At 41.3% G+C, this 12,661-nt stretch overlaps 1 protein-coding gene across 1 annotated transcript; it reads right to left on the bottom strand.

Annotated features, from left to right (window-relative positions):
* Positions 1-2,496: 2,496 nt before the first annotated feature.
* p3h3 (prolyl 3-hydroxylase 3) lies at positions 2,497-12,555 on the bottom strand. The gene is made up of 16 exons (XM_005925199.3): positions 12,206-12,555; positions 10,693-10,877; positions 10,306-10,464; positions 8,745-8,937; positions 8,531-8,662; positions 8,284-8,426; positions 7,868-7,957; positions 7,724-7,776; positions 7,556-7,635; positions 6,555-6,682; positions 6,386-6,481; positions 6,151-6,301; positions 5,892-6,009; positions 3,887-3,962; positions 3,658-3,798; positions 2,497-2,871 (listed from the first exon to the last, which is right to left on the bottom strand). Exons 1-16 carry the CDS (start codon positions 12,498-12,500, stop codon positions 2,704-2,706), a joined length of 2,208 nt encoding a protein of 735 aa, XP_005925261.1. The 5' UTR covers positions 12,501-12,555; the 3' UTR covers positions 2,497-2,703.
* Between the last annotated feature and the right edge of the window lie 106 nt (positions 12,556-12,661).

The raw sequence follows: 12,661 nt of genomic DNA on the forward strand, positions 1-12,661 counted from the left end.
TGTGGGAGGAGTGAGTGGATTAAATGACAAATGTGTCAGACACAAACATGTTGTTAGACTGTTGATGTTTATATAACTCATTATGGTCTAGACGACCCTTACTGAAGTTCAAACCCAGTATCAAAATGGAGCAGAAAGCTGATTTAAATGACTTTGAGCACGGCATAGTTGTTGGTGCTACAAAGTAGATCATCAGTCACTTCTGCTGGCTAAGAACAGAAAACCAAGACTACAATTCACATAGGATCACCAAAATTAGACAACGGGAAATTAAAAAAGCATTGCTTGGTTTGATGAGTCCCAATTTCTGCTGTGGTGTTTGAGTGGTGGGGTCAAAATTTGACACAACACGAAAGCATTGTTTCATTCTGCCTTGTAACAGCTGCTCAGGCTGCTGGTGGTGTAACAGTGTGTGTGTGTGTGTGTGTGTGGGGGGACTTTATTACCAGGTGTGGATCACTGAAACACCACAGCCAACTTGTGAACTGTTCCTGACCATATCCTTCCCTTTATAATGTGCCATTTTGCTCAAATCATCACAAACTGGTTTCTTGACAATGAGTTCACTTGTACTCAAATAGCCTCCACAATCACCAGATCTCAGTCCCATAGAGCACCTTTGGGATGTGGTGGAACAGGAGATTTGCATCATGGATTTGCAGCTAACAAATCTGTAGCAATGGTGTGATGCTATTATGTGAATATGGTGAAAAATATCTGAGGAATGTTTTCAGCATCTTGTTGAATCTGTGCCGTGAAGCATTAAGACGGCTCTAAAGGTGAAAGAGGATCCAACCCGATACTAGCAAGATGAACTTGAAAATGAAATAGCAAGTGAGTGGGTGTATATTCACCTTGCATATGTTCCCAAGCAATATCTGTGCACTCTCAGCAGGCGGTTTGTGCTTAGACAAAAACATCTGTCAATCAGGTGTGGGTATAATTTGACTGATAATTCAAGGTTTTACTGTTTACATTAAAATGACGAGCATTCGTTTTTCTGACAAGTTTCTTTCAGTATTCGTGTGTAAACTGGCAGTGTTTTGATGCAGAGATTAGCAGACGAGGTCGTCTCACAGCAACAAGGTTCTGGGTTCAACTCAAAGTTGATTTTCTGAGCCGTCTGCAGGGGAGTCGAGGAGAAAAAATCTCCTTCCACTTTCCAAGCAAACTGAAATGACTGCGAAGACTTTTCACCTTAGACTGTGTCTGATGGTGCACCTACCCTGAAGGGTTCAACAGTAACAGTAAGCTGCTGTAAACAGAGTACAGTTTCTTGTTCTAACTGTACGTAAGCAGTTGGTGTGTTGAAATGTTGCATCTCTGCTGCTGTTCTTTTAACTTTTGATACAGGCTACCCCTATAAACAGGAATGTAAAATAAAAACTGGAATCTTATTATTTCTGTTTACTCTACTCTTCAAAATTACGTAAGGCCAGACATCATCATCAGGCAACCAATAGGAGGTTAGGGTCATAATCACAAATAGTAGGAAATGTGATATAGGAGATGAGTATCCTGTCTGCTACTCACTACACACAGCACTTAATTATAATAACACCAGTTTTATAACTATGCGGCTGAGCCTTACATAATTTCTGCTGCTCATGTAAAAACATAGAAATTTGATGTGTAAATTTCTCGTTTGTATACGCAGGTATCATTAGACGGCTGTGATCTTTAATGTGCATTTAAAAAGCATTAAAATGCATTATGCATAAAATGCTTTTTAGTGACTAACTACTACTTAAGTGAAGATTAATGCGGAGGTGTTTTGGGCGCTACGTGGTCTCAATGTGAGAGGGAGGGAAGAGGTTAAACCCAAGGCTGCATTAAAAAGGGCCCACCGACCCAATTCCAGCAGCAGGGGATTATAACACAGGGGGGAGTAAGAGTGTTAATATGGGCCATGAATGGTACTTAAGTCGGCACCTAATGCACAAGATGAAAGCAGAGGAGGGGGGCTGAGTGGAGGCTCTGGTTGTAATGGGGAGGATAAGATGGGAGAAGGTGGTCGAGTGTCACTGCGCTGCATGTGAATGATTAAATCATCTCTCCCGGATTACTATTCCATATTCTAAATGGGAGATGTTTTTAAGCTTCATAAACAAATGCACTCATTTATGAGGGATTAACAGTAATCTCTCTATTTCTATCTTTTTTTCCCCTCCCTCCACACCTCTCGCTGTCTGTCTCTGGTCCTTTTCTCCCTCTTTTACTGCCTCAAACGATAGTTTCTGGACAGCGCCACTGTGTTCACAGGTTCCTGCTGCTGTGTGGTTCCTATCTTATCATCCTATCTTTGTCTAACAGACTAAATAAACTTTAACCTTCTTTTTGTTTATTTTTAATTGTTTTTATCAGCAGGGTGTTAAAGAGGGTGTGCAGTAATCACCTAATAGATTACACAGACCTGTTTTCACATCATCTAATGCGCTCTCTGTTCAGCACTTGCATGCATTTGGCATACAATACCCACGATACACCTGTACAGAGTCACATTTACGACTTTTTTTATTCTCTTTGGTTTTTAGGGCAGTGATTGACATTAGAGGGACGACAGGACATTATTTCTCTCATATACCCTCATCGTATACAGTATAAATACAGTATATACACAGATGCAAACTGTACACCACCAGGCAGCAACATGAAGAGGGTGAACGTGTGGGTAAATGATGGAGTTTGGGCTCATTCTGGCCCTCACAGCTCATCCTTGCCCCCTGTCACCCTGCCTCTCTCTCGCTTCTTTTCCTTTGTCACTTGGCTCCGAGCGTTACGGCTAGAGGTGGCACCTCCCTCCTTCTCCTCGTCCGTTTTCACCACACTGTGTCCATCTGCAGCCCACACGGCCTCTGCCTCCTCTCGCTCCTGAGGGAGAGATCCAAAATGCAGCTCAAATATTGACTTCCTGCAGTCACAGTGACATAAAACTAAAGTTTGGGAGGAACATTCATCTTTGTTGGAATGATTTCAACTTCTCTTCTTGCACTTTTGGGACAATTTTTCTGTAAAAGAGATTCTCCTCTGTTAGAGTGAGCTTCATTTGCTCAACACGAGCCCACAGGGCAAACAATGACCAATGCGGGATAAACTAAGTTAATGAAACTTTGCTTGCATAACCAAAACTTTAATGAAAATGTAGCCAAGCAGAAAATGTAAGGCTGGAGCTGAAAACCCCCTGTTCATCTAAGCAAAGTGTGTTTCTACATGTAAATTTAGATTTTCTTTTATCTACGTGATGCTAAAAGTTATGTAAACTGAGTCATTTCGATAGTCTCTTTGGCTCGACAGCAACTCTTCAGCGCAGCTCCTTACATCTCTGTTATTATCACTGATGAGGATGCACTCCCTCGCTGCAGAAAATCACAGCTTATTAAAAGAACTAAACATGTTTTGGTTTATAAATTGTCAGGGGCATGAAAAATGATTGCATTTATGATAAACCTAAAAGACAATGTCAAGGCATCACCACAGACCAGGCACAGTAAATAGGAAAACATGCAAACAGCCACAAGATTTGCATTGTGCCCCAGCTGCTCATGTTATCCAACACCGGTATCATGACATCATCAACCACACGCCTGCAGGTGACCGGCCAGACCTGAGGAGGAGGAGAAGGAGGTCATGGCAGCTCTGTGCTGTCATAAAGCTCACCCTGTCCCTGTAGAGCTTCTCCTTTGTGAACCAGAGGGCCAGGGCGCACCGCCGGCCTCTGGTCACCGCGGTAACACCGTGAGGATTTACCGGACCCGAGGAGAAGCCCACCAGTCGACCACAGCTGGGTTTCACTCGAGCCTGAAGGCACAGAAGACAAGTTTACCAGCTCCAACAAATATATTAATTAAAGACTTAAAATAGTAATAAAAAGATTAGAATGACTTACCGTTACTGTCTTGGCATCTCTGTTAGTGAAGAACAACTCTCCGCCATCAAAGTCGTCATTCAGGTAGAGGATGGCGCTGTGAGACAGAGAGATGTTTGTCATTCAGTCGTAAAAGTAACCTGCTGTGTAAGAATTAGGCTGAAATCTGAGCATAAATGCACACACAGTCATTTGATTATTACAGTTTGTTATTACACTGTTATGTAGTCCTGCTAATTCCACTTTACATTTTAATCCCATTTATTTATTTTTAAATTTCACACCTATGTGGACCGTTTTAATTTCTCACTAAAACTTCTCATGTCTTCATCCATTTATTGGCCACTTAATATTTCTTCATCGTTTACTATACGATGAAGAAACAGGCAGGTGAAGGTGAGATTCTGTGCCATGGAGAAATGTCAGTTTAATCAATCATGCAAAAATAATATAACATTTAGATAAGAAAATTGTCCAAAAAAATAAAATTAATTCATTACCCCTGAAATAAAAAGAAATGTAACTTTACTTTGCAGCATTGCAGATTTCCTGCCACAAGGAAGGTCAAATCCAGGGTTAAAGTTTTAAAATGTGAAATAGAAACAATTAATGTGTAACAGGCTGGTTCTTCTGAAGGTTTCTTCCTGTTAAAAGGGAGTTTTTCCTTCCTACTGTCACCAAGTGCTTGCTCCTAGGGGGTCATCTTGTTGGGGTTTCTCTGTTTTGTTGTAGGATCTTTAACTTTCAATATAAAGCATCTTGAGGTGACGGTTGTTGTGATTTGCCACTGACTAAAATTCAATTCAATAATGTCACAAAATTTTTAAACTGACAGTTACATTTCATAACAGGAGCACTCAGACAGCCCACCTCCATCCACCTCATAACCATCTCATAAAATCTGAAAATGATATCTTGAAAACTGTGGACACTAAAGTGCTAACAAACAAACAGACAGACAAACAGAACTTGCAACAATTACACATTTCCTTCCTTTGGTCAAAGCAGAAACATTGAAACACTACCACCTACAACCATTTGGGCCTTTTTTGCCAAAAATTCAGCTCAAAATGTAACTAAGCCATTTCAGTCTCCAATTATTAACGTTTTTTTCCTTAGACTGACCTGTTGGCATATAATAAAAACTAAAAACACCAACTTTAAGTGTCACGTTCAGTTTTCAGTTGCATTTATTTATGGAGTAATTGTGTTGTAGAGCAGTGTTTTCTCTGCTCTCCCTCCACCTCCATCGGTTCATGTAGCTCTAAGGTGTCATTATTTCCCCATAACAACAGAACAAAACTATTTATCAGTGACGACAGGTGCTCTGGTTGTTTTGATATTTGCCACAATTGTTCCCCTGAAACACTGTTTAAGACTTGCAGTGCAAACTAATGCTTTTTAGGTAATTCCCTATAAAATCAGCAACATCTAAGAAATGTTCCCACCTGTCCTCTTCAGACACAGCAAGATATTTTTCTGTAATCAGTTTTTGAGCACCAGTATCTCGGGATACATCATTGTTTAAACAGCAAAATTAGTTGCAGATACAAGCATGCTATGTTTTAGCTTTCCTTTGATTATTTGCTAAGGAAAGCTTCAAAAAGTTGACTTCATTTTCTAATACTAATATTGTAACACTCCCAAATGTAGCTTATGGCTGTGAAATGGAGAAACAACGTCGATGTTCACATCTTCTATATAATGGTTTGAAAATGTCACATTCCTCAAGCAGCTAAAGGTGTTTCTCAGAAAACTATTCTGAGCAGACACAAGTCTCTGGATCACAGAGTTCTTTGTTCAGTTTGTGACAGCTTTGTTCTGGCAACGATGACATGTACCATTCTCTCACTGTTATAAGCTGATGATATCTAAGTGACATTTTACCAGTAAAGGCGTATTAAAACATTCTGTTCGTGGATATTTGCTGGAATAAAATGGCTTGAGAACATCTTCTAAAATTATTTATGGAGAAAGTGTGAGCCCAAATTTATTATTAATCCACGAAGAGATGTTTTTTCAGTACCTGAGGTCTCTGTGTGTGAAAGCTGGTGGTTCCTTCCAACACTGCTTGGTTTCCGGCTCGAGGAGACAGTTGTCAACGTGGACGGGGTGAGAGAGGTCCAGCCTGCCCTTCTGATCCTCTGATTTAAAAAGAAAAAACAGAACAAGAACAAAATAACACATTTAACTTTAAGTAATGAAGTAAGAATAGAGTGGATGATTTGGTTACACATTAGAGAACCTGTTCCAATTATCCTAGTATTGAGTACTGTTGGTTTTACCTGTGACAGCAGTGCGACAGACCAGGTGTGTGAAAGTGATGAAAAGTCCTGAGGGGCTCCTGAAGTAGGAGTGCAGCACGGTTCGCACTCTCTCACCCAGCTCATGTAACAGCTTGGCATCTGATTGGTTCACCAGGCCTTCCTGAGCCAACTGAGGAAGAAGCAGCAGTGAGGGTCACGAGATGCTGCTGAGAGCATCTCGTAGACCTGCTTCAGTTACATCATTTCCACCCACCTTCACCGCCCTGAGGACAGTCAGACCTTCAAACGTCTCATGAGGAGTGTGTGGAGACCGCCGTCCTCGATAACCATCTCCGAGAGATCCTGCCACCTATGAGAGACCATGTAAATGTGTAAGTTAGGGGTTTTCACATGCATGCCTTAAAAAAACTGATTGAACTTACTGATGCTAACTGCAGTATCCTGTCACACTCCTTCTCCGTCATGACTCCATCCAGGACGACTCGATTGGTGCCATTCAGCATCTCGTCGTCCATTGTGATAGTCACGCCCACCCGAGGCACCGGACCTCCTGCAGAGAGGACAAATAAGAAAGTATAAGACAGTAAGTGGGTCACCAGAAGATGGTGATACGACTGTGTTTTTGGTGATATGAAGTCGCAGAAGCAGCCAAATGGAAAATCTTTGCTTCTATAACAACAGTGTGTAATGGGGCGACCAGATCCCAACAAACTGAATGTATTCTTTTTGATTTTACTTTTATTTCAGGCGCTGGTCTGTTTGGTCTTCAGGTTTCAGTAGATCCATAGAAACTGTGTCACTTCACGCCTCGTTTTCCTCTGTGTGAAACTGATAAATTATTCAAGCAAATAAGACAAAACTCTGTTTCTCGGTATAAACTGCCGCTTCAATTTCTTTGTAATAGTTTCCACAATATTGAACAAAACCCACAAAGCTTGTGACTTTTTGGTGACTTTCCCTGATGGCCATAGCAGCAGACAGGTTAATCTCCACTTGACTATAAGTGACTCCTTCCCTGTTTTATATTTTAGAAAAGTCTAAGCAGTGTAATATAAAGAGTAGAATGTCTTCTAGTGTGTCATCTTTAACAGAGATGCCAGGAAACAGTGACACACTACATTTAAATGATCCTCTATTTTCACATACATAAGATGTGTGAGCTGTTATAATCTGTTGATCCTTACTCACAACCTTACAAAGCCTGTAGGTACGTGTGGATGTTGTTCATTATTTCACTTGTTAATGGATAGATGGATGTTAATGGTTACATGCCAGATAAACAGGCATATCTGTCATGGATACACTCGTGTTTCCTTGTTTTAAGCTAGCTGAAGTGTAATTAAGGTGACGAAGAGCTCCTCCCATGATGCCCTAGGTGGAAAAGGCTGAAGACACATAGCATAGGGAAAATACAGTCTCTCACCTGCAAAAAACCCACTGTCATCCACTTCCTCTTGCTGCTCGCCCACTTTCATTTTCTCATTTATTTTCTCTTTTTCAGCTCTAACAGTAAAACACAAAAGATACAGATGGAGTTTTCTGTTTCATTAGTTTCCACTAGTGACAGATTCACCTTTGATTTCTTTTTTACCTCCAGAGCTCCCTCAATGATTCAGGTACAACTTCTTCTGGAGTCCAAAGATCCTGCACAGAGGGTGATGAAGAATCTCAGCAAAGAAATGCTTTATTGCTGGCTCTCTTGTCACTGCACTGCACATTTGGCATCAGTACTTACTGGATCTGTGAAAGTGAAGTCGAGGTTCTCCATACCAAAATACAACAGCTTCTTCTCCTGCAAGGAGTGGTTGATGTATCTGACAATCTCCTGTGTGACAAAAAACACACAAATCTGTGCTTAAACATGACTTTAAAGATGAATTTGAAACTTAATGCTTGAAATAACTGAACAAGAGATAAGATAAGAGATAAGATAAGATAGAACTTTATTAATCCCTCGGGTGGGTTCCTCTGGGAAATTCGACTTCCAAAAAAAGCACAGCAATGACCAAAGTTACAAGAGAAAAAGAGAAGAGAAAAAATGTATTTCTCATTTAAATTACTTGGATTACTTTATTGGATTTATGACTTTTTACGTTTTTACACCACTGTGGTCATTTCAATATAATGAACCTTGAGTGGTTTGAATGGTACCTGAGCAGGCTGTGTGCTCTGTGACTCTGTGTCTCCCCCTAGTGTCTCATGGTAGAGCTGCAGGTTGTCTAAGGAGTCCTTGTCAGAGGGGTAAAACAGCAGGAGAGAGCGAAGCATCTGCAACGCCCCGCTTATGTCACCAGCTGCCGGGAATTGAGGATGCAAAGTAATGCAAAGTAGTCCATCAGTCTTAAGATGAATAATGAAATCACGTGTCTGACCTTCACATTGACCTAAAAAATCAGACCTTTAAACTGTGCGATGTGCAGATGCTCAAGCTGTGTTGGCAGGAAGTCCTCCTGAGCAGAAATCCTTCCAGGTCGTGTGGCCACTTGAGTCACGCATGACTGTCGGCATGAGAGCAGGGAGAGGGACAGGGCTGGACAGAAAACAAAAACTGGTGACATTTGGCTCTTTCTGGTCTCTTTCTGTCTGGCTCAAAACTTCTGCCTGCTTCTTACCTGCTGCCTTTTCAAACACGCCGTCAACGCTGTCAACTCCCCTGTCCTCAGGCAGCCGTTGGGAAGCGACTTCACACTGCACCCTGCACTCCTCTGTCTGCCGCAGGGTTTCATTCACACAAGCTTTCCATTTCTCTGCTGCTTGCTTCCATTCAGAGTTAGCCTCGAGCTGCAGCGCAGCATCATACAGGACCTGAAGTCAGTGACACAGAGACAGAGATTAACACAGTGAAATAACACAGTCACCATTTGCTTGCTAATTAAAAAAAAACAAAACCTAATGAGTTGTGTATTGTTTTGTATCATAGTGTTTAAGAAATATAACACTTTTAAATAGAACTATTTTAAAATTGCTGTGCCAAAGTATTCTCAGTGCTCCTCTAAGTAATCCTTACAGCAGCATTAACAAACATTTACCTGAGGAGAAAAAGATTAACCGTTTATAAAACACACACTAACCAATAACGATGAGATGCTATTGAATTATAGGTGGTTTACACACCGATTATTACAATCCTTATTGTTAAGTGTTACCCAAAGCTAAAGGCTAGTGTTTGATGATGAAGTACATTTTTACTTTTGAGATATGTGCATGTCATTACAGGCAGCATTTATGCCTAATCGTGATATAACACGTGTGGCTGGATAGTGAAAATGAGAGGCAGACACCTCACATCTGGATTGCACGGCTAGAAAACAGACAAGTGAAGGTGAGAGTGAGATAGAGAAATTAAGTCCCTCAGGCCACGTCTGACTCTCCACAGTGACGTCTCTAAAACCATTCTGTTTGAACGCACTTCATTAGCAGTTGAGTTGTGAACTTACATCAGAGTGAGGACTATTAGAGGACTAGCTATGGCTTAGTTAGGATCAATCAGTTAAAGAAAAGTCTGATATGTTTGTTCAAAGCCTTTAAACCTGTCTGCATATCGGCTATCATTAACTAGTTAGCAAGGGCAAAAACTCTTCCACTGCTTAACTAGTGAATCAAAGCTTTTATGCTTTTTAGAAACTAAAACTGAGAACTATTGGTTCATTCCAGAGGACTTAAAGTGCTTCAAAAAGATAAGTAGTTTGGTCTTTCGTGCTATCTGCTTATATTTGGACAATAGCAACACTAGCAGCTGTGAAAGAAGGTTGCAGGTAAGGCAATATGTTTGACTAGTGCTGACAAACACTGTTAACCTAACCATTAAGCCTCTTTAGATAAGTGTTCTTTATCTTCGCCTACAGATTTTATGACAATGAAGCAGCTTTTTAGAATTTCTGTTGAATTAAGATGATTTTTTAAGGTAATCACAACATTTTTGCTTTAAATTGCAACATTTAGAGTGGATGTAAGACAGCCTTCAGTTTTTTTAAATGTCTTTTTAAGACATAGAAATGTCATGTGTCTCTCCTCTGTGCTTATGAAGGTATGAGGGCTCCAAAGTGCTGAAGGATCAGCTGATTCTGAATGGGTCAGACAGTACATTTATTCAGATTTGACTGATTTTTCTAAGCAGTGCAACCCAGTTTCTTCCCACTTACACTGTATGCCCCATTACTCTTCCCTCCTCACCCAGTGTTTCTCATTGTGACTCTCTCTGTCCTGAAAATCTTCCTCGGTCACGCCTTCCATCCGTCTGTACTTCTCGATGTTGTTTCTCATCTCCAGGTGAGAGGGGTTGGCCACGAAGTAGGTGTGAGCTGCCGATGCCGCCCTCTGCAACTTTTCCAGCTGATGTGGAGGAAAATGAGAGACTGAATGAAGTTTGTTACAGACCAATAAGGGTGTTGCTGTGATTATTTATGCAGCTGTGAGCTGAACTATAATTATGGCTGCAGACAATACTGACAGGTGCTTTCCTCTAAATGACAATTTGGAACACAGTGCTGGTAGAAGTAATGACAATTTAGGAGCTTTATTATGCAGCAGCTCCTTACGGCTGTGTAAAGAATGGCTTACCTTGTAGTAGGTGACTTGCAGAAAGTTATAAGGGTTGCGAGTGCCAAACTCGTATTCTATATCAGCAGAAACAGGAAGCTGTCCAACATGTGTGACAGAGCGTCCAATGCAGAACCTCAAACACTCAGCTTTTTGCTGCACCCAGTCCAGGGCCCAGAGGTCCCACATAGTCCCGTGTTCAGAGTCTAACAACACACACACCATTGAAAAAATGATAAGGTCCCAGCCTGTGGCCTATATTTTATAAATTTTGAGTTCTAGAACTGCAAACAATCCACAACAAAACACAAAAAGCCTATCTCACACATTCTTTGAGCTCTTGAGGTCACATTGTTCTTTAGCTACGCATTTAGACACCGAGAAGTGAGGGTGAAGCTGCCAGTAACTTCATAAAATCTAGTTTCCAACTAGTAATTAACACAGACTCAAAGCTATCTGTCTGGCTACATGATAGGTCCAATCTTTTTCTTCTTTTGGCCGTTCCCTTTAGGGCTGACCACAATGAATCCCCTGCCTCCATCTCACTCTTTCCCTATTATCCACCATCTGCATGGCCTCCTTCACCACAATGAACCTCTGCTGTGGCCTTCCTCTTTTTTTCTTACCTTGCAGCTGCCGCCAATATATATAGCCACTATGTCGCCTGTGCGTATGTCCAAACCATCTCAACCATGCCTCTCTAACTCGTCTCCACCCACTCCACCCTGCCTGCATTCCCTTCTTCACCTCTCCCTTGTGTACTGTTTGTCGCTTTGGATACCCCAGGTATTTAAACTCATCTACCTTTACTACCTCTACTCCTCTTCTCTTCAGAGCATAGATACACATCACTATTTCGTCTGCATGAATCCATGAATGCTCTACTTTACATATTCACTGAGTAGGTCAGTCGTTTCTGGCCTTTCCTTAAAGTTGGCAGGTTTGAAAACATTCAGCAGGTTGTATGGAAGAAGGTACTAGTGACTGCTCCCTTATTTCTCACAGCAGATGCCCCTCCTGACATAGCCCTTCAGGTTCATCCCTGAGGGTGTGTTTGTGATCTAGCAAGTGTAATTATGTCAGTTGTGAGAAGCTAAAAGAATAATTGAATTTCACAAAATCTGTTCTAATATGTTGCATGATGCACTGATGACATTAATACCAGGGTATAAAATTAAAAGACTGGCTGACAGCTGATTCAGACACCTACACTTAGTCTGTGTTTTTTTGTTCCATTGAAGCAAATTAGCTTTAACTCTTCATTACACAGTTTTGAAACATCCAAGTCGCCCAAAACCGTGTCACAGATTATCTTTATTGGCCAATTTTTTTGCTGATATACCAATATTAGTCAGCAGGGACAAAAGTGGTCTACACCAGTGTTATATAGCTAATTTATTAATGCAGTTTAATGTAATTAGCATGTTACTGACTGTTAATGAGCTTCTACAGCACCATTCAGGCGCATTGTTCAGACAGATCATCATATTACCAGTAATTGATCTGATATAATTTATATTACCGCCCAGCTTACCCAGTTTCTTCAGAGCCTCTGTCCCTGCTGCCATACAGTCGTCATAACACTGCCTGCGGACCCCGAACAGTGATTCCCTGGTCACGATGGATTTCTCCAGCAGCTCTGCAGCTTTGCCCCACTCCCCACTAAAATATGCGCGGACCCCGCTGTAATACAGAAAATCATACGGCTGCAGAAGTGACATAACTTTGGTGCTGCCTCCTGCCCAAGCCGTTGAGGTAAAACTAAACAGTGCGAGAATAACACAATTAAACGCCACGTATACAGCCAAACGTCCCGATTGAAGCGCCATGGTCCGACAGGCAATCCCAGCAGAGGAGGCGAAGGTGGGAGCAGAGGAGGGACTCCAAGGGGAGAGCTACCCACAAAGTTTCCTCCCTGTTAAGAAAGTGGGGGCTTTTTTTTGAATTTTGATGTACTTTTTAATGAATTTAATACATGTAATACAACACT

The sequence above is a fragment of the Haplochromis burtoni genome, unplaced genomic scaffold, assembly GCF_018398535.1.
Source record: "Haplochromis burtoni strain Fernald_Lab_line unplaced genomic scaffold, NCSU_Asbu1 Contig_80, whole genome shotgun sequence".
Lineage (NCBI taxonomy): Eukaryota > Metazoa > Chordata > Actinopteri > Cichliformes > Cichlidae > Haplochromis > Haplochromis burtoni.

Coding starts and splice junctions, on each gene's coding strand:
- p3h3 (XM_005925199.3), bottom strand. CDS start 12,500: ATGGCGCTTCAATCGGGACGTTTGGCTGTATACGTGGCGTTTAATTGT. Junction 6,010..6,150: donor CTGTCGCACTGCTGTCACAG/GTAAAACCAACA, acceptor TTTTTAAATCAG/AGGATCAGAAGGGCAGGCTG. Junction 3,799..3,886: donor GAGATGCCAAGACAGTAACG/GTAAGTCATTCT, acceptor CTGTGCCTTCAG/GCTCGAGTGAAACCCAGCTG.